The sequence below is a fragment of the Sturnus vulgaris genome, chromosome 26 (assembly GCF_052056855.1).
Source record: "Sturnus vulgaris isolate bStuVul1 chromosome 26, bStuVul1.hap1, whole genome shotgun sequence".
NCBI lineage: Eukaryota > Metazoa > Chordata > Aves > Passeriformes > Sturnidae > Sturnus > Sturnus vulgaris.
In genome coordinates this window covers 2,629,501-2,650,236 of record NC_142268.1, presented here as the reverse complement: position 1 = coordinate 2,650,236, position 20,736 = coordinate 2,629,501, and the positions used below count along the sequence as shown (strand labels likewise).

General features: G+C 58.4%; 3 protein-coding genes and 1 non-coding gene across 4 annotated transcripts; 2 read left to right on the top strand and 2 right to left on the bottom strand.

Moving 5' to 3' along the window:
- The first annotated feature begins 723 nt into the window (after positions 1-723).
- LOC106857090 (complement factor D-like) lies at positions 724-3,017 on the top strand. Its single transcript, XM_014882930.2, has 5 exons — positions 724-916; positions 1,106-1,259; positions 1,513-1,657; positions 2,037-2,294; positions 2,530-3,017. The coding sequence occupies exons 1-5, from the start codon at positions 850-852 to the stop codon at positions 2,701-2,703; spliced, it is 798 nt and encodes a 265-aa protein (XP_014738416.1). The 5' UTR covers positions 724-849; the 3' UTR covers positions 2,704-3,017.
- Positions 3,018-4,369: 1,352 nt separating this feature from the next.
- On the bottom strand, positions 4,370-12,960 carry MED16 (mediator complex subunit 16). The gene is made up of 15 exons (XM_014882905.2): positions 12,810-12,960; positions 12,313-12,491; positions 11,821-11,928; positions 11,526-11,695; positions 10,556-10,987; positions 10,187-10,292; positions 9,409-9,564; positions 8,641-8,852; positions 8,204-8,410; positions 7,581-7,791; positions 7,287-7,420; positions 6,691-6,883; positions 6,256-6,472; positions 5,824-5,907; positions 4,370-5,069 (listed from the first exon to the last, which is right to left on the bottom strand). Exons 2-15 carry the CDS (start codon positions 12,446-12,448, stop codon positions 4,943-4,945), a joined length of 2,493 nt encoding a protein of 830 aa, XP_014738391.1. The 5' UTR covers positions 12,449-12,491; positions 12,810-12,960; the 3' UTR covers positions 4,370-4,942.
- A 186-nt stretch (positions 12,961-13,146) lies between these two features.
- LOC148221201 (U6 spliceosomal RNA) lies at positions 13,147-13,253 on the top strand. The gene has a single exon (XR_015808551.1). It is a non-coding gene; the product is annotated as a U6 spliceosomal RNA (small nuclear RNA).
- Positions 13,254-13,356: 103 nt separating this feature from the next.
- Positions 13,357-20,613, bottom strand: R3HDM4 (R3H domain containing 4). The gene is made up of 8 exons (XM_014882931.2): positions 20,442-20,613; positions 18,078-18,232; positions 17,473-17,591; positions 16,897-17,020; positions 16,390-16,475; positions 15,389-15,474; positions 15,008-15,063; positions 13,357-14,340 (listed from the first exon to the last, which is right to left on the bottom strand). Exons 1-8 carry the CDS (start codon positions 20,483-20,485, stop codon positions 14,237-14,239), a joined length of 774 nt encoding a protein of 257 aa, XP_014738417.1. The 5' UTR covers positions 20,486-20,613; the 3' UTR covers positions 13,357-14,236.
- Between the last annotated feature and the right edge of the window lie 123 nt (positions 20,614-20,736).

Here is a 20,736-nt window from a genome sequence, read left to right as displayed (position 1 = left end):
AGCTCGTGGAGCACGGAAAGAAAGGGTAGGCTCCAACCCTTTGCGGGGTGTCCCCCGGAGCCCTGCTCGGTCCTGGCGCTGCCGGACCCAGCTGTGGGTAGCCACGGTGGCCATCCCGTCAAGGGGCGAGGGCAGCGAGATCTCGAGGCGCAGTGAGAGGCTCCGGGGACGAGCCTGGGAGGGGGCTCCGGGCGGCTCCGGGACCGGGAGCGAGCCGAGGCGGTGGCTCCGCTTAGTGGCACCCAGGAGAAAGGCAAAGGGGACCGGGCTGGCGCGGCCACCAGACACCGCCCCTGTCGCTGCCATCACCCCTCCCATCACCGCCGCCCCCAGCCCTGCAAGAACCCCCCCGGTGACGGGACGGGTTTGTATCCCTGCGCACCCACCGAGCTGGCACCCAACACCCACCAGGGACCGGCCCGCAGGCCGGGCGGGGGCCATTGCTCCTGGGGGGGCGGGGATAGAATTTGCCCGAGTCTGCTTTTGCCAAGAGCCTGAACTTTTTCGGCCTTAAAATCCCCGGCGCAGAAATCCCCGGCGGCGGGTGCCAGGGCCGGCAGCTGGGCCGGGCTGTTTCCTCCTCCCGCACTGTTTGTGCCGGGAACTATTGACCCCTTTTTATAAGCTGAATATTTCAAAACATTCAGCCCACGCTGCGGAAACCCCCCCACTCCCTCTGCCCCCTCCCCTTTCCTGCCCCACCCCGCCGCCCCAAACTGGACATAAAAGCGAGTCCCAGTCCGAGCCCCGGGTAAGCAGCGTCCGCCCCGCAGCCCCCGCACAACCCCAGCCTCTGCGCACCCCAAAACCCCCGCACAACCCCCAGAGCCATCGCCGGGCTCTGCAGCCATGGGGCCAAGTCCTGCTCCCGTCCTTGTCCTCGCTCTGCTGCTGCTGCTCTGGGCCCCAGTGAATGGTGAGTGCATCCCCCGTACCCCAGGGCAGTGACAGGGCACGGGGGTGCCTGCCCAGCTTCCCAATTCCTGCGTCCACCTGCAGCCAGGTGTTGGTGCAGCCCACAAGGAGGGGTCCAGGGATCCCGGGAAGGGACCATGGGAGTGACACTGCCCTGTGGTCCTCGGCTGACCCGGCCTCTCTCCTGCAGGGCAGCCCCGGGGACGGATCCTGAGGGGCTCCGAAGCCAGGCCCCACCTGAAGCCGTACATGGCCTCACTGCAGCTGGACGGGCAGCACGTCTGTGGGGGCTTCCTCATCGCCGAGCAATGGGTGCTGAGCGCTGCCCACTGCACTGAGGAGACGTGAGTGTGTGTGTAGCGTCAGTGCTTGGCTGGGGGGGCTGCTGAAGTCTGGCCAAATCCCACTGTGGAGCCTCGACCCCAGTGTCAGAGTGTGGGACTCAGCTCCCACCTGCAGGCAGGACTGGGCAGCGGCTGTAGGAGCTGTAGGACCTCCTGGAGTTCCCTGGCGGGCTCTCCAATCCCCCACAGCACCTCATTTCCCATTTGCAAGGACACTCCTGGCTCTTTGTCTCATACTCTAACTCTCTTCCAGGGATGGCAAACTCTTCCAGGTGCTGCTGGGTGCCCACTCGCTGACAGAACCGGAGCCCCACAAACGCCTGTACCAAGTGCGCGCCCAGTTCCCCCACCCTGGCAGCAACATCCACAACAACAAGGATGACCTTCTCCTCCTCCAGGTGGGCTGGCAGCTGATGGGACCCTCCTTCCCACCAAGCACAGTCCCGTTCCTGCAAATCCCACCATCCCTAGGGACCTTGCAGGGTCACAGACTGGCCAGAGGAAATCCTCATGGTCGGGCTGGGCCTGATTCCCCTGTCCGTGCCTCCCTGTCCCATGGGGCCATCCCTGCTTCCCCCACCAAAGACCTTTGAGCTGTGTCCAATTGCCTCCATCTTCCTCAAAGCTCCAGCTCTGGTGTCTGGCTGCATCCTGGGGCCCCAATCAGGAGGGGAAGCCCTGAGTGTGGTCTCGGTATCAGGACTGGGCTCACTGTGCCCTGCTGGGTCCTGGGCACGGCTGCCCCTGTAACGTGTGTCCCCTGTGGCTCTGTGGCAGCTGGAGGAGAAAGCAGAGCTGAACACGGACGTGCGGGTGCTGCCCTTCCAGCGGGAGGACAGGGACGTGGCGGCCGACACGGTGTGCGAGGTGGCGGGGTGGGGCACCATCGACCACAGCGGCCGCCGGCCGGACAAGCTGCAGCAGGTGCAGCGGCCGGTGATCAGCCGCGACGTCTGCAACCACCGCACACGGCACGACGGCACCATCACCCACAACATGATGTGCACCGACTCCCGCAGGAAGGACACCTGCAAGGTACCACACACCCACCACGGATCCACGGAGGGCTGGGAGGGGGCGAGAGGGCACAATGCCCAGAGCCTGGGAGAGGCGAGGGGCTGCGGAGCAGGAGGGGACAACATCCCCGGGGTGAGCCCCCTGTGCTGGCCGCTGCAGAGCAGCTCACAGGAGCTTGGAGGCAGGAATGAGGGGTGGGAGATGGGCTGGGGTGTCCTAGCAAACCCTTGGCTGATGAGGTCTGGTTCTGCAGGGAGACTCCGGTGGCCCCCTGGTCTGTGGCGGGGTGGCCGAGGGGGTGGTCACGGCCGGCTCCCGTGTCTGTGGCAACTACAAGAAACCGGCGATCTACACCCGCATCGCCCCGTACGTCGCCTGGATCGACAGTGTTATGGCCTCGGCGGATGGGGAGGGGGATACTCGCTGAGGGCACTGCAAGGGCCTGCTCCATGCCACGGCTTGCTGCTGCCAGCATGGCCAGAGCACTCACAGTGCTGCCCCACTGCGTGCCACGGGCTCCCACTGCTGCCCACCCCGCTGCCAAAGCGTCCCCACAAGCCAGGAGGAGGGCTGGGCCAGGGGACTGGCGAGGAACCAAGGAAGGGGGTCCCTGGCCCCCATCTCACAAAGCATAGGGCCCAGGTGGGGGAGAACTGGGGGTCACAGCCCTCAACAGGCTTTGCTGAAGGTGCCCAGAATGCTGCCTGCAACCGCTGCAATAAAGTGATGATGATTCCTGCAGAGCTGCTGGGCTGGAAGAGTGGGGCGAAGGAGGGAGCTGGGGGCGTCTGTGCAGGAGCTCCTGCCCACGGGGGAGCTGGACATGGGGTGGGAGATGCTGAGGTTGCACCCTTGGGGACAGTGAGGCCTCGGGTGGGGGCAGGGGACACATCCTGCAGTGTGGCCACAATATGATCGAGATCTGGGACCTCCCGCAGGGTCATTGTGTGAATAATTGGGAAAGCAGGATGTGCCTGTTGCTGATATGGCAGTGGTAGCTCTGGCTTCCACAGTGGGATCCGTGCTGGAGCCCAGCAGGATTCTCACTGGGACCCTCTTGTCCCAGGAGCCAAGGGACAGGGCAGAGCCCCCATCTTCCCATCACAACCCCGGTCACCCCAGACCCCTTCTCTGCTACTGCTGTGTCTTTGGAAGGAACAGGGCCAAGGCACAAGAAATGGGAGCAGGGCAGCAGCACGTCCCAGGGCACTGCCAGACCGTTCCAGTCCCATCTCAGGAGCTCCGTGGTCACCAGGGGGCTAAGGGAGACACAAATGTGTCTCCATCCCCCTGCTGTTCCCTGTTCCAAATCAAACATTAAATAACCCCAAACCTGTTCTATAAGGAGATCACAGAGGACCCAGTTTGAGTTTTACTTACAGGGGAAAAGAGCCTTAATAAGGTGCAGTTTCCTAATTAGCCATTTGATTGTCCCTAATTACCAGCAGAGCAGAGAGGGGGAGAGGTCTGTACAGCTCTTACAGCTCTGTGCAGCAAAACGTTTGCTGGAGTCGAGGGATGAACTCTATCACCAGCTCCAGCTCTCAAGAACAATCAAATCATGGTTCCAGAGGGAAAGGAATGTACTAAGACTGGCTCACTCCCTCTCTTAAATGGCCTGTGGGGACCTGGAATTGCTGGCTGGGATACAGCAGCAGAAAGCTCCAGGCTTTTGTCCCTAAGAGCTGAAGGACCCGTGGGAGAGGAGCGGGCCCAGGTCACCCCCAGAGGGCTGGGGCTCCACAGGCACAGCCACGCTGGCTCCAGGAGGTTGTGATTTCCTGCCCGGGGCAGCAACAACTGAGGGCAAGGAAGGGCAAAAGTCTGAAAGTTCAGATTTTTGGCTGCACCAGGAATGTTCCCCCTCTGGCAAGCTCAAGTGTCCAGCCTTGCTGAAGCTGCAGGCTTACACAATCCCAAGGATTTGATGCTTTTTCCTCGAGTGTCCATAAGTTGAACCTTGAAATCATCCATTTCCCCTTTTTCCAATGGTGGTTCCTTTCCTGACAGATGCTCTGGCAGCCCTCCCGTGGCTTCACTGCCCTGGCCCCATGGTGGGCAGCCACGTCACACCACAGAAACAAAATACATGGTTCTGTACAAAATCAGAATTTTTATTTACAACAGCAAGATGCAAAGAGAGGGTTCACTGCAGGCAGCAGCACTCATATTCCTGCTCCCATCCAACACTGATGGGCACAAAGGAGCCAACTCCTGTCTCAGGACAAGTTCGCTGAGGGATCAGGAGAGTCCAGCCCACGTGGCACTTCCCAAGCAGTCAGAGGCACAGGATGGATGTGAGGTACCAGCTGTGCTCCCCTCAGCTGGGACTTTGTTCCTCACAAGCTGCCCCATCACCACTCTCTGTCCAGGCCAGGGCAGCTGTCAGGATGTTGCTGCTCTGCTGGCAAAGCCACAAAACAAAACCAGGCTCCCCCCTCCTGGGACCCAAATGATGGGGAAACCTCTGGCATTCCTTTCCAGCTCCTCCCTGGTAAAACAGGCAGAACTCCCTCAGCTCTGTTTTCCAGCACAGCTCAACCAAGGATGAGCAGCAGCAGCAGCTCTTCCAGCATGAGGGAGAGGAGCTGCCATTCCCTTGTCCCAAAACCTCCATGAAGGGAGCTGTGTGCAGCTCTTGGCCCCCACTGCACCCCAGGAAGGGCTCAGGAGTAGCTGAGGGGCATCTTCCTCCACAGCCCCCCACACAGGCAGTTCTTGATCCAGCGCTGCTCCCACTGCTTCACTGCTGTCACCTTGTTGGGCGACTTCAGCATGGTGACACAGCCACACCTGGAGGGACATGGAGGGTGCAGCCAGCCCAGGGAGCAAGGCAGAACCAGCACTGCTGGGGTGCTGCATGGATCACACAGGGATCTGGGATCCGTGGGGGAAACCAGCTCCTGTCATCTGCAGGTGACACTCGTGAGCACCAAAACCAGCTGAAACCAGTGAGCAACAATCCCGCTGAGGGCTCTGCTGGAGCTGGAGCCTGGCAAGGAACAGCTCCAGCTGCTGTTTATACATGAAACAACTGACAGTCATCTCACAAAAATGATCTGCTACAGAGGCTTTCTATTAAAATCAGTAATTAAAGCTAATTCAATCACATGACTTAGATGGATGTTTGTTCCCTGAGCCATTATCCTGAAATCCAGGCTCTCCCATGAGGGTGGATGAGTAGGGCAGCACGAAATGAAAGCCTGGTGGAAAGATGACCCCAAAATGGGAGCAGGGGAAGTGGGGTGATTCGTCCCTCCAGCCCTGCTATGACCACAGAAGTGCTTTAATGACCAGACTCACAGAACTGGGCAGCACATAAAGGAGTTGCTGTAGGGTGTCTTCCAAGCCAGATTATTTTAGGAGCTTTATCTGGTCTGTTTGATTTTTCACCCAAGGGCCAAGCTGCAACAGTGCCACTCTGATAATGATGTGTGCATCTCAGGTTGGGGACACCTTAACCATAGCCCCAGTCAGCCTCAGGGAGCTCCTGAAGGACACAGGACAGTCCAAGTCCTGTCCAAGCTCCACTGCAGGTGTCACTTACCTGGTACACGACTTGCATTCCTCTGTTGGGTAGGCACCCAGGTGCAGCCGCCTCAGGTGGTCAATTTTGGGCTGTCCAGGGGCCCTGGAGAGGGAGGACAGGACCTTCCTAGAGTGTCACTTTACATAAGCTGCTCCCAAGACAGGGAGCTGCATCTCACTGGCCAACGTGGCAGAGGCTCTGCTCGCCTGCCCACCCAGTGCCACGAGATTGATTGTCACAACGATACAATTAATCACATTAATTAATGGGGCTTTTCCTCCCATTTGCTATCACTTTTTAGTACTTAAAATTCCCAGCCCATCACAAGCTGACAAACGGATTCGAGCAGGAGGACAAACTGCCTTTGGGTCACGCAGCAAGGAGACAAGCCAAACCTCAGAGCTCCCAAGACTCCTCACCACGGCATTGACTCATTCCAGGGGTTTGTACCTGACAAAGGCATCGAACTGGGAAGAGACAGTGTGGCCAACGAGCCCGGGAGCCTTCCCAAACTGCAGCCGGACCAGCTGCTTGTTCTGCAGCTTGCTGATAATGCCATCGTTGATGGGCAGCCAGTCAATGTTGGGAATGAGCAGCTGGCTGGGCAGGAGGCAGCACTCATCGATCAGGGCATCATCGGGCTCCGTGATGTGATTTTCCTCACGACCTGCGTGGGAAATGCAGGAAAGAACTCTGTGACCTTTACATTTCTCCCTGAGAGCTCCAGAGAGTTGCGTGCAGCCTCCTCCTCCACTGCCAACTCAGCCTGGAAAACAATAACCTTGGCAGCTGCACTTGCCCTTTCTCAACGTGCCAGACCCCCTCGGAGTCACGTCTCACCCCAGTGCTGCAGGAATTACTGTTCAGGGAACGGGCCACACTCACAGCACAGCCAGAGCTTGGTCAGGAGCCGGAAGAGCAGGGACATGCTGTCCTGGGTGTCCGAGGTTGCTGTGTACACGGGGAGGCAGCTGGGCTTCAGCAGCCCCCAGATGCGGATGACCACCATGAGCTCCCGGAACATGCCGAGGGACGCGCCGTCACGCAGGAAGCTGTGGCCAGGGCGCACCGGGGAGCCCTGGGGGGGGACAGAGGCGTGGCTGGGGGTCACATCAGCCCGGGAGGGGGGGGTTCCACCAGCCTGGGGGTGCTCACACCACCCCCAGCCACCACACTGCATCCAGACAGCTCCTGCTTCCAGCAGGATACACCCTATGGAACCCGCTGCTGGAGATGGTGGAGGGTCACCTGAAGGTGACACCTCTGCAGAGTTGCAAGAGGAGGGCCCTCAAATCCCTCAGGTACTGTGCTAGTCACCAGACTCAGACAGGCATGGGAAGGGCTATTCTCTAATTCTGTTGTTCCTTACTCCTCCCCAGTGCCTGTGCTGACAGGGCCCTGTATGCCCTGGCTAAAGCTCCCCAGCACTGCCCATGGGTGTTTTTGTCCTCTCAGCATGTTCCCAGCACTCCAGGTCTCACCTGGTTGGGAAGGCTGGCCAGCAGGTAGAGGACAAAATCCCCCACCCACTGGATGAGCTGCTGCAGGGACTGCAACGTGGTCATCTCCAGGACAAACTCTTCCGTCTTCAGGTTAATCATCACCTTGTCAATGTCTGGAAGAGAAGCAAGACATTGCCTGGCTCAGGAAGATGGATCCAAACCTCACAACCTCCCTGCGGAGGTCACCCTTGTCCTCCTCCTCTAACTCAGGAGTTTGTGACACCCTAGGGAGCAGTCCAACCCCAAACCCAGGATGCTGTGAGCAGTCAGTACCTACATCCGTGATCTTGGAGCAGATCTCGGTGAGCCGGTCCCCGGGGCTCTTGTCAGGGGTGTTGAGGAAGTGTGGACGCAGCAGCGACTTCAGGGTGCAGCTGATGGCAATGAGGAAGAGCTTGGCGTGGTAGTCACACACACGGGCAATGGTGCTGGAGGAGAGCTTGCACAGCGATGCCTTCATGGCAACGATGCGTGTGGAGAGCACCTGAGCCACAGGGAAACGCAGGAAAAGGCACAAGGAGAAGCAGGAATTAGCATAAGCTCATTAAAGCTGCTGCTGCTGCTTTATTCTCTGCTCTCCCTTTCTGCTGCAGGAGTGACAGGAACAGTGAACGCTGTGCACGTGAGTGCTGTGCTGGGCACGTGCTGCTGTTCTCAGAATCTGCCAAAAATAAACTTCACCATCTCACCCCAAGTTTCCAACAGGTAGAGACCCCACTGATATCAGTGAAAGTGAATGCTGTTGACGCTGCAGCTCTTCCCAGCTCCACCACTGCCCAAGCCAGGCACTCAGCCAGGCAGAGCCACCAATGTCCTGAGGACTGGCACTGGCTGCTCCCCACTCCAAGTCCCTGAGTGCCCCAATGCCCACCTGAGAGCGAGCCCAGAGCTCCCACCTGCTGCAGGGCCGCGTTCTGACGCATGTACTCCTCGTGCAGCTTCTCCACCAGGTTCTGCACCATGCTGGGCTGGACGTGGAGCAGGATGTCCCACCAGTCGTAGCCTGTCACCATGCAGTACTCCAACAGGAAGAGCAAATGCCGCAGGGACATGTTCATGTCCAGCACGTGGCCCATGGAGGGGGAGATGCGGAGCATGCTCAGCTTGAAGGGAGGAACCAAAGGGAAACTGGCTTCAGGAGTGGGCTTGAAATCGTCCCACAACATGGGGCCCAATGAAGCTCAGTCCTGACTTGGTGACAGTTTCTGCATGGATGGGACACATCCCTTTCCAATACGGATCTCACAGCTGAAATTCCCAGTGTTTTCTGAGCAACTCATCAACCCTCAGAGAACCTGGGCGAGAAACAACCCCACCATAAGAGAGCACCAACCTTGCCGTGACTGTCCACACCACACAGGGCCAGCGACGTCCAGGAGAGCTGCATGGCCTTGAAGTGCACCAGGGGCCCTGTGGTGCGAGGGCGCTTCAGGGCTGGCTCATCCACGGGGCGCTGCGAGGAGGAGCCGTAGAACACGGCCATCATCTGCAGGGACAGCCGGTGCACGATGTGCACACTGCCATCATGGAAAGCCAAGGCCAGGCCTGGGCACAGGAGACAGGTGAGGAAAAAGACATAAACCTGACATCGGATTCAATTCCATTTTCACAGTTCTTGTATGTAAAGCTAAGGGTGTTTGTCTTCTTCATTGTTGTTAAAAAGGTCTATTTTATGCTGAAATTCTTAAAATAATGAAGGGACAAAACATTTTATATCTGATTTTAATAGATACAACTTGTATTTAACAATTTGTTATAACTCAAATATCAGTGGATACTTATTCAAATATCAACATTAAATTTTAATTTTCCTATAGTCAAGTCTTTGCAATGCCCTCATTATGATTTAATAAGTTTTGAATCAGCTCCTCCCAGTGTGGCAGAACCCTCACCCAAAGCAGTGGAAGCCCATGGAGAAGCCAAAGGGCTGGGGGGGGTCACAGTCAGCATTTCACAGCCTCTTCCCACAACAGGAAACTGGCTGGGAAGACATCCCATTTGAAAGTTTTCCTCCAGCATTCCACGTGCTTTACTTCGGCTACAGCTCAGGTGGTAAAATTTCAGGCAAATTTAGGACCAAGAGACAACAGAAACTCCTTACCCAGTCCAGGGAAGAACTTGGTGTCGTTTGCCACCTTCAGATCGGTGTTGGTCAGGGAGATTGGCAGCTTTGGCAGCGCCACGGCCGACACTCGGTCCAGGTCGTTGGTGGCAGACAGGATCCGCCACTTCAGGATCATGGGCTGCTTGTCTCCCACTTGGGAAAATGAGCAAATGAGTGAGAATTTTGTCCCAGAGAGATCAGAAAATCCATCCCCCGTTTCTGCCCACACTCCCTCAAGCAGGATCACAGATCAGGCACTGGTATATTTGCCGTATGTTTCCCTCCTATTTCCCTATTTTTTTTCCTGAATTATACAAACAACATGTTTTGCTAAATCTCTTTTGATGAGAAGCTCTGCTCTGGGTGATTAAGATCCTTATATACAATAATCCTTTATATTTCACCAAACAAACTGCCCCGATTAATTCAGCTCTATCTGAGATCAGGTGCAGCCCAGGCAGCCAGGGCATGGGATTAATCCAGCTCTGCTGCTCAATCCTGGTCCTTTGGGAACCTTTGCTCCACGGCAGCAGGAAGGGCGGCTGTGTAGCAAAACACAGAAAATGTCTTTTAAGAAGTGAAAGCAACAACCAAACCCCTTCCTGGAAACAGCAAGTTGCTGCCTATGCTGCAAACAGAATGGACTGAGAACACCTGAAAATAAACATGCAATTCTGAATAATCCCATACATGGCATAATGAATGTGAGAAACTGTGCTGCTTTTTCCCTCAGAACAAGCTCCTGTTCTTGAGAGTCCCCAGTGCAGACACTTACCCACGGGAGAGATTTGCTGGAAGATGTTGTTGACAGGCAGACCCTCCTTCCTAAGAGACCAGCATTCCACAATGCTGTTGTTTTGGTTGGAAGCACAAAGCAGCACCTGCAGAACAGAGCCCCCCCACCACAAGTGTCACAACAGGGAGGACACTGCCCTGATCATTCCCACCCTTCATTTTCAGGGTCCTGCTCCCACTCAGGTCATGCTCCACCAGCAAAAAAAGCAGAGGATCAAGTGGGAAGTGATGGTGAGGTCCCTAATTCCCCCCAGAAGTGCAACTAGGAATGCCAAGGGTATTGTAGGAGATGCTGGTCACCTCCAGACCCTCTGAGGAAGGCCAGGTGGAGCTAAGAGCAGCTGCCCACCTGCTCTGACATGTCCCGAGCCAGGAATTTCAGGTGGGTGATGGCCGGGTACTTGTCCTTGCGCGCGGGGTCCGTGGTGCAGCGCATGAAGAGGGACGGCAGGATCTCAGTGTCGATCTTGCACTTCTCGTTCACCACACTGACACACACCTTGTAGAACTGCACGGGGGACGTGCTGCTGCCATCAGACGTGGCCACCACGATGTTGCCCCCGCCCGTGAAGGCGACGTCGGCCAAGGCCACGCGGCAGCGGAGGCGGCACAGGCTCTCGGTGGCCGTCAGCACTTGCCCGTTGGGCTTGAGGAGGGACACGGTGACCAGCCCGCTGATGGTCACTGCAATCCAGCCCTCCATGGGCTTCCCACCAAACAGCGTCAGCGACGGAGAGAATTTCACCCGGGAAAACTTCTCGCCGAAGTTCGAGGCTCCAGACTGTAACGAAGGTCAACAAAACCTAGGTGTTTGCACCCAAAATTTGTGCCTGTGGAGCTCTTCTCGTAGAAGAGGAGCAGGATTTATGTGGGACATCTCAGGAGTTAAAAAAACACAAGCAGAAAATTTGTGCTTGGCAGCTTTGGGCTTTCAGAGTCTGCAGAATCACACAGGTTTCCGAACAAGGAGCTCATCTCCATGTCCAAATCCCTGGATCAAACCTTGGCACCCCGAATGCATTTCCTCTGAATTCCCACTGGTTAGGAAAGAACTGCTCTATCTCCATGTTCCTGCCTAGAACTGAGGTACCAGACTAAGGGAGACACATTTGAAACACTAAGATAAACAACGGTCCAACGCCCCTTGGAATTCAGCAGGAACCAGGAATCTGACTTCTCTTTGACTGGAAAACCTCTCCAAGGCCACGAGAGAGTCCAGAGAACACAGAGAACACAGAGAACATAGGCAGGATCCTGAGTTCTTTGCCAAGACCTGAGCCAGAGTTCCAGCCCAGATCCCTCACGAAGCTGAGACAAACCTTCTCCACGTGCAGCGCCAGCTTGACGCCGTTGTGCAGCCAGGACAGGGCCACCACCGGGTCTCCCTCCACCACGCTGCCCACCGTGTTCTCCCAGCTGTTGGCCAGGTGATCTGTCATGCTCCAGCACTTGATGTGGCCATCAGCATCTGCAGAGAGCAGCCTGGAGCCTGTGACAATGACACTGCATGAGCACAGGGGGAACAGCCTAATCCCCATAAGGAATTGCACCCCATTGCTTTGGGACACGCACAGCATGGGAGGGACACAGTGACAATGAGGGATCCCAACCTACCTGACTGATCCCACTCCAAACACGTGATGACTTCAGTGTGGCCTGAGTTGACAGAGTAGACGTCCCAGGGGTGCTCGGTGTCAATGATATGGACCATGTGGGTGAGATCTGCATGGACAGAGAAATGACTCCCTGTACCTTGTCACTGTTTCTGAGCCTCAGAGCCTCAGTTAACACAGGGAAAATATGAAATATTTTATAGAAATTATCTGCGGTAGCGTAGCAACTGTGCTGGGAGATCAGTGATGGGCCAGACAAGGACGTGGGCCTGGTCCTGGTTTAGGGAAGTCAGCCATGGCTTAGGGGAACCAAACCCACTCCCCAGGAACAAACGCGTGTTAGACACCGCCAGAGGCTGAGGGATGGAAGGAAAAAGAGGAACAGTAGCCGGCAGCTGTCAGGGGCAGGGCAGAGTTCCGGCCCAGCGGATCCTGGACTTTCCCAAGAGCACCGGGAGCTTGCAGGAGAGATTCCCCAACGGGCTCGCGGTACCTTTCTCCTCCTCATTGCGGAGGTCGGTGGTGAAGGCGATGAGGTTGCGGCAGGACCAGGCGCACACGAGAGGGATGGACGGGCAGTGGTTGCTCTTGGGCTTCTTCTCCCACTCGCACACGTACGCCAGGTCCATCCCGCCGGCCCGGCCCCGGAGGAGACACGGGACAGCCTCGGTCCTGACAGGGGGCGACACAAAGCCAGTCACAACGGGAACAGCACGCACGGCTCGCAGGGACCCCAGCCCCAGGGACTATGGGGAGGGGACAGCCCCCGGGACACGGGTGGAGACAGCCCCGCACCGGGAGAGACCGGGGTGGTGGCGGAGGGAGAGAGCCGCGGGTACCGGCCCTACGTGTGGGTGGGAGGGTCCGGAGGACGGACTCGAGGTGGGCACGGGGAGGTGCCGGAGACTGGGGGGCTCGCAGGAAGGTCACGGGAGGGGCCCGGGGCTGCCACGGGAGGCTCCCCGGGCGTCCCGGCCCGGCCGCACTCACCGCCTCCCGCCGCTCCCCAGGACCCCGGCGCCTCCACGGACTGCCCGTCCCGCGCCTGAGCCGCGCGCTCAGGCACCGCTGCGGACACCCTCAGAGGGCCAGCCGGTGGCTTCAATTAGCATAACAAGTTACCCAGAACCCACCGAGCAGACATTGCAATTATAATCGATAGATTTCGGACATTTTGGGGAAGTCTCAAGAAAATAGGGGGCCAAAAGACTGAGAGAAACTTGGGGAGCTCATTGTGCTTTCAATATCGAACCATGTTGTAGTCACTCTATTGTGAGTGTACTGCTTTTCCAAGCCTTTAAATAGCTCTGCGGGTGCAGGGTAGTTCGTGCTCGCTTCGGCAGCACATATACTAAAATTGGAACGATACAGAGAAGATTAGCATGGCCCCTGCGCAAGGATGACACGCAAATTCGTGAAGCGTTCCATATTTTTCGCACCTCCCCGCACCCACCTTTTGCAGCCCGCGGCAAACCGGCTGCCCCGCGACCTCCCCAATACCCCTCCCCGTCCCCATAGAGAGACAGACAGAGCCGGAGCAGGGGAGCACCGTCTTTATTTTTCCTGGACGCATCCGTACCCGAGTCACACCGGCAAAGGAGGCGCGAGAGGCTCCCCTGGGTCTGGGGGTCCCCAAGGTTAATGGCAGTCGGTGTCGTCATGGGACAGAGCAACCAGCAAAGAGCCCCCAGCGCACACCCTGCGAGCAACCCTTGGCACATGCCAGGGACACGGAGGGCACACAGAGAGACCCCCAAAATGCCCCGTCTGCCCCCATGACAGCTGTGGACAAGCAGAGAGAGCCCCGAAGGCGGCTGCACCCCTCCAGCACGCACACACACACACACACACACTCATGTAAATATACACACACGTGATAAAAAAACACAAGCTATATTACACTTAAAAACAGCCCCGTCGTGCGGGCAGGGCACAGGGCGTGGGGCAAAAGTACCCGGAGCTGCCCACACCCCGCCCTGCCCGAGGGGGCCGAGCCCCCCTGGACACCTCGTGGGCGCGGGGCTGCGGGTGCCGGAACGCGGCAGCCCCCAGGCTCTTCCGCCGGCTCAGCGATTGCTCAGCAGCCGCCAGGAGCTGTTTCACCGCAGAAAAATCTGGACCGAAATCACCCCACGAGCGTCAGCGCCAGAGGGGGGCTGGCCCCGCCTGATTATTTTTAAAAACACCTGGGTTATAAATAGACACACAAACAGTTCCAGGAGGGCTGCGCGGGGAGCAGGGCGGGCGAGAGGCACCTGCTCCTCGGGCAGGGCACAGCCACAAGCCCTCGGCTCTGCCCCGCCGGGCACCGGCTGCTGGGGCAGGGGAAGGGCCGAGGGTCCAAGGGCTGCACCAGGGCTGCAGGGCCGGGGAGAGGCTGCAGCGGACACAGGAGGGGCTGGGCAGCTGTCGGGGCATCAGCTCATCTGCCCCAGGTAGTCTGAGAGCAGCAGCTCGGGGGGCAGGAACACGCGGTGTTTGTTGCTCACTTTCATCTGACGTTTCCCTTCGATGTCCGAACCTGCGGGTGCGATGGAGCAGTCAGCACGCCCCTGTTCCCCCCGCTCGGGGGTCTCCAACACGGCGCTCCCAGCCCAGCCACCGCCCTCCCCTCCTCCCTGGGGCTCGTGGCGAGCGCAGCCTCCCCCGTGCTGTGTCCCCGCTGTCCCCATCCGAGTCCCTGCCGGCACCACGGGCTCGCTCCCCATCATTATCGCTCTCAGGCTGTTTGCCACAAGCAGCTCCTAATGAAACGCTCGGCAGCGGAGCCTCTGGAGGGATGGAGCCCGATGCCTTCCCTGCCTTGGCAACAAAACCTTCTGGGGACGCCCAGGGCAGTGCGAGAGCACGGCTGCTCCTTGGGAGGAGGAAGCAGCTAAAGGAGAGGGAACCCCGCGAGCAGATTCTTGCTTTGGACCACCCAAATTTCCCGTCAGAGCTGGGTCCGGCCGATCCCTGGTTGTGCGGCTGCAGTCACCGCTGGTGACCACGGCCGGGGCTGCCCAGGGAGCTGCGGGCAGCGGTGGGGAGGAAACGGGAAGGGGGAGACCGCGGGGTTATCTGTGAGCCCCAGGGCGAGGTGGAGCCGGGAGGAAAAGGCTGAGCTGGAGAGTAGAGATAGCGATGGAGGGAAGGGGAAAAACAAAAACAAAATCAAAATTAAAAACAAGCAGACACGTGGCTCTTACTGGCAGAGACGAGATCCATGTACTGGCAGAGTGCGTGGAGCAGGAGCCGCTCAAAGCTGGGGGAGAGGGGACAGGGTTAGAGCCAAGGTGTCTCTGACCAGTGTGTCCCCACGGGCTGCTCTGCCCTCCATCCTCCCAGGGACCCACAGAGCAGATGGAGAGCACAAAGTGCCACAAGTCCCTGTGTAGGGATCCCCAGGTGCATCCCTCCCCCAGGGGCACCACGGGGACCAGGCCAGGTGGGTGTCCCCAGGTGGAGACCCAGGCCCAGCTGAGGGGAGGCCCAAGGCGTCTCCTGTGCTCCCAAAGATCCTGTGCAGCCTGGGGGAGCCCTGGGGCACAGGGAACCCCAGAGCCCAGGACCCCCAGATAAGGAAATACCTGTTGTCCATCAGTGCTGTGTACACGGAGTGAGGGGTGACAGAAAAGAAAGCCAGCAGCTCCTCCTCCAGCCCCTCCAGCGTTCCCTGTGAGGAGAGGCAGGGGCTCAGCAAGGAAGGGGCAGTGGTGGGCACAGCCCTGGCACACTTACTGCCAGCAGCTCCTGGGCAAGTTATCTGGGTGGGAGACAGCAGGGAGAGGAGACATCTCCCATCTCCAGCCCCCAAGGCAGGGAAGGATCCAGTTCCTGCCAGCTCCACAATTTGTGTGCCAAGGGCTGGCACCGTCCCTCGTGCTCACAGCAGCCAGGGGAGCCTCGTGCCTCCCGACAGTCAAAGAGAAGTGCTCTGGTGGTCTCCAGAGCACTGTGACCCCAGAGACGAGCAGCACACACGTCTCATTTGAGGACAAACAAGCTAGTGGGCAGGAGGAGCCCAGGCTGCATTTAGAGGCTCTAATTAGCACCAGGAAAACAAACAGAGCCCCACAGAGCAGAGGGAGCAGGGAGCCAGCATCCCTAGGGCTGGTAGAGCAAGTGTCTAGGCAGGCAGTGCAGGGCTGCACCCACCTCTCCCCTTCCTGCTCAGCACTTGGTGCACTTTTACCCCCTTTCAAAATACATTGGAGTTTTCCCAAATAGCCTTGTGTGGGCCACTGTGAACACCCTAAATGTTCCACTGCTATCCTCATGCACAAAAATGCCTGGATTCACCTGTCACCTGCTGCTCATTGCACAGAGACTGGAAACAACTAAAAAAAAAATCCCTCTAACTGCCAGAAAAATCTGAACTGAGCCAGGAAAACCCATCTGCCGGGAGTGGGATGTCTGTGTGCAACCAGCCACCACTGCAGGGTCACACGAGCACCAGAGCACATTCCCAGGAGCTCCTCTGAAATTTGGCACTGCCCTGCACAAGGTCGGGGCACAGTTCTGGGGAGGACGTGGAGTGTGGAGTGACCCCTGCCAGCCCCAGCCCTGCTGTCCCAGGCCCCCAGCTCACCATGGGGATCCGGCCCCGCTTCAGGGTGGCGCGCAGGCGGCGGCTGATGCGCTGGAAGCACTCCTGGGGTGTGTAGGCTGGGAGCTCTGGAGAAGGGAGAAGGGATTCACACACAGCTCACAGCTCCACAGCCCGCAGTGTCACCTTTCAGGAGGACCCAGTGTCCCCTTAGCTTCCCCGCGGGGCTCCCTGGCCACCCCTTTCACAACAACACCCTCCCCAGCAGAGGAGTTTTGGGGGTGCAGAGATTTGAGGGTGTGACATTGGAGGATGGCTGCTGTGGCCATCGCCCCAGCCACTTCTGGTTCCCCAAACCCCTCCCTGCTCCATGGTGGACGTCTGCAGGCATAACCCCCCCACTGCTACACCCATGGGGTGGGCTCAGACATCCCCTGGCCCCATCATTAACAGGGAGTGGGTGCACCCTCAAGGAAGGTCACCCTTCCCAGAATGTACACAAGGAAGGAAAGGGAGAGGCTGTCCCCACCCTGTGTCCCCTCCCAGCACCTTTCCACTTGTCTTCATTCTTGACAGGCAGCTTCCTCCTGTGCTTCTTCCTGGCCTCCTCCTCCAGGTAGAGCAGGACCCGCTCCTGCTCTTCTCCCGATCGGTTCATGAAGTCATTCCAGATCTGACAAGAGAAGCCACCAAGCCTAACTACAGAGGTCTGTAGGGAGCACCTGGCAGTGCACAGTCCCATGGAGCCCCTTCCTCACCCACTCGTCCCCAGGGATGGCCCTGAGCGCAGCACCAGGGAGAGGCCACGTTTCAAAACACCCGGTTACAGGGCCAGCGTGAGGCAACAGGGATTTGGCAAGGGGCTTGTGCCAGAGGAAGTGCTACAGCTCACCAGGCACCTGCTGCTCTGCAGGCACAGCTCTTCGTGAGAAGATCTGCCTGGAGATTCCCCCACCCCATAGACTGGGGGCCCCAGGACCCCATCACCCTCTGGCACACAGCAGATCCCAGCCTGACACCAGACCAGGCAGAAGCTGGGGTGCAGCAGCGCAGGCCAGGGAGGCCGAGGGATGGAGGAATGAAGTACAAGCATGTCATGCCATGCCAGGGCCTCCCAGTACCCACCTCCACATAGGTCTCATTGTTACAGGCCTCGGTGAAGATGCTGGGGGGCGCCGAGTGGGTGAGCTCTCCCTCGTCACTCCCGCAGTCATCCTGCTCCAGAAGGGTCATCAGGTAGCGAGCTGGGGAGAAGAGAAGAGCCTGAGCGGGGAGGAAGCACCTCCAGAGAGGCCCCTTGCCTCTTGGAGGAAGCAAGGAACCATGATTAGCACCACTACTATGATAACTAAAATGTACAGACCCATTTTTAAAAGCCTTTTCGCCCATGATGTTAAATTCAATCAATCAAACAGATCATCTAACCAAGTTCCATCATCAATTCTAATCTTTGCTACACCTTCCTTGAGTTGTTGTATGCTTTTGTGGATGGATTCTGAATGATCAGATAAATTCATACAACACATTCCTTCAAAATCTTCACATCCATGTGCTAATAAAAGAAAATCAATTGCAGCCCTGTTCTCCAAAGCTGCATGTCTATTAATGTTAACATCTGTTAGCATGTCAACCCAATGCAAGGGAAGTAGAATTGGTCTCCTTACAGGCTCCCTTGACCAGTGACACCCCTTGTCCTTGCTCTGGGGAAGAGACCCTGGCCAGGTCCTTACTGTTTTCCAGCCTCTGGAGGCTCTTGCGGCCCTTGGCCCTCGGGATGAGGTCGGAGTTGCGGATGGCCTTGTTGATGTAATACTGCTTCCTCTTGGACGGGGAGAACCGCTTGGATGGGGAGTCCTCCAGCAGGGGTAGGCAGTCCTCGATCCTCCTGCAGGGACACAGCGGGAGGGATGAGCCCACCTGAGGGGCCTGGGGCAGCTACGGCAGCGTGAGGACAGGGGGAGATGGGGCATCAGAGCATCAGCCCCGCTGTTACTGCCACTGGCACCACATCCTCCCATGGGGACTGTCCCCCTCGGGTCACCGCCACCTCCGAGGGCTGGCTCTGCTCAAAGCAGCTGTGTGTCAGCACTGGAAGGGCCAGGTAATTAACCTGGGTAATTAATGAGGCAAAACAATGGATCCATTCCTGCTGGGCCCCTGCTGCACCTCACGCTCATCCTGGCTGGATTGGCAGCAGCCCTGCCATTCCTCATTGAGGGCAGCAGGAACATTGCCCCAGCCATGGCACTGTCAGCTCCTGGGGGCACCAAAAGGCTCTTGGCTTCTGTTCACATGGTCAGGGTGTTACTTAGTCACAGGCACAACTTAGGAATGACCATAAAACTGAGGCATTTTATGGGAAAATGAAGCCACATGACGATCGAGCGAGCAGCTTGTTGGGTGCAGAACGCAACTGCTTGGGTTACAAAGTTTACTAAACACCAAAGACAGGAAGTTTCACTGCCTTCACTTGTGAAGGAGCTTCCCCTCTGGGTTGTGTGGGTTTCCTTTAGCGCAGCAGAAGGTGGGGGAGAAAATTAACATCCCCAAAACAACCCCCAGGACTGTCCATCCACGACAAAGGAGCTGCAGCACAGCTGCCCAGAGTGACCACTGTTTCCACTGAAACAGCAGCACCACGGCCTTGCTCCATCCACAGGGCCATGTCCCCACATTGTCCCCTTCTTTCCAGCATTCTGGGGCTCATGGGAGCCCCAGTCCTGCAATCAGGTCCCAACAGAGCTGATCTGGGCACAGGACAGGGCAGGTTGTGCTGTCCGATTGCAGCCTGGGCCAACAGCCAGCTGCTCACCCTCGCCAAAACCTTGATTTTTTTTTTCCCCTTTGCTCACATGAGGGCAGTGATACAGTCTTGGCTGCTGGGAGGGGGTAAATAAACAAACACCCCCTTCCAAGCTGGAGAGAAAACCATGACAAAGGTGGACTTGGAAAGAATAAAAGAGACTCAAGTATCAAGGCAATGCCCAGAGCATGGGTGGGGAGTAGTAACCTAACCTGCCAAGGCGAGCAACAAGGGCTGGTGGATCAAGTAGTGATACAAAGATGGTCACAAAAACCTGAATAAACAGAGGGAGTCACCTTACGCTGGCCCCAGCTCGGGGGTTTGAGTACACAGCTGTGAGCCTGGCACTCCCTGAAGCCAGCACGGTTCACCAGCACAGCCCGAGAAAGGGATGCCAAAAACCAAAGTCAGCAGGGTGGGAGCACCCCCGGGACCCCCCGAGCCCCGTGGCTGGGAGGGGAACAGCCTGAGCCATACTCGACTCTCTTCCTGAAGCCTCCAGGGCTGTTTGTGGCTGCCCTGGCACCCGGCACTGCCACGTCTGCCCTGGCACTGCCACCTCCGCCCAGTGCCAACCTGGAGGTTCACAGGGGACAGTGACCTCGGTCCACTGCCTCCAGACGGAGTGACCTATGTCGGACAAGCATCGGTAGCCTCTGAGTCAGGGTCCTGTGACCAGCTGGGTCAGGCTGAGAAGGGACCCCAGGAGAGGTCATTCTTGGGGGACCACAGCAAACCATAACCCCAGGGCAATGGGCCCGGCAGCTCCGGGGACACCGGAGCACAGACAGATTTGTGGCTTCTCCTCCACGTCCCATTTCCAGGCAGGGAATGTGCCTGTAAGAGAAACTTGTTCTCTGCCGGGGGATTTCTGACCTATTCCTGTCATTTGCCCTTTGGCAGCAGAACGCAGGAGGGACCTGCATAGCAAAGTCGCCGCGGGACAGCCGAACCTGTCAGGGATCTGTCAGGGTCGCGAGTCCCCGGTACACCCATGCAGGAGCGGAGGGCTCCAGCCCAGCCCCGGCACCCCGAGGGACCCCGGCCCGGGTCGCCAGCCCCGGTGACCGGGAGCACCATGACTTCGACGGGATAAACACTAATTATAAGGCTCATTATCGCGATGCCGGGTTCCGCTCTGACACAGCCCCGGGGCCGGGGAGCTGGGGACGGGCTGTCCCGGGAGGCGCCGCCGCCGATCCCCGCCCGCACTGACAGCCCGGGAGGCTCCGGCCCGGCCCGGCCCGGCCCGACCGCCCCATGGCCCGCCCGGCCCCGGGCCCGCACTCACGGGAACGGCTCCTCGGGGCCCGCGCCGCCCCGCAGCACCACCATGGCCCGCTGGGATTGGGATGGGGACCGGGACGGTGACCAGAACCGGGACCGGGACCGGGATCTCCTTCCGCCTCCTCCACCCCCGGTCCGCACCGGCGGTACCGGGCCCGGCACCGCCCGCGGGAAGTGACGTAACGGGGGCGGGAGCACGGGAGCCCCACCCCGGGCGTCGCGGGAGGTGGGGCACGGGGGGTGCTTCGGGGAGCCCCTGGAACCGGGGTTCGGCGGCTGTCGGACCCCATTAACTCCGC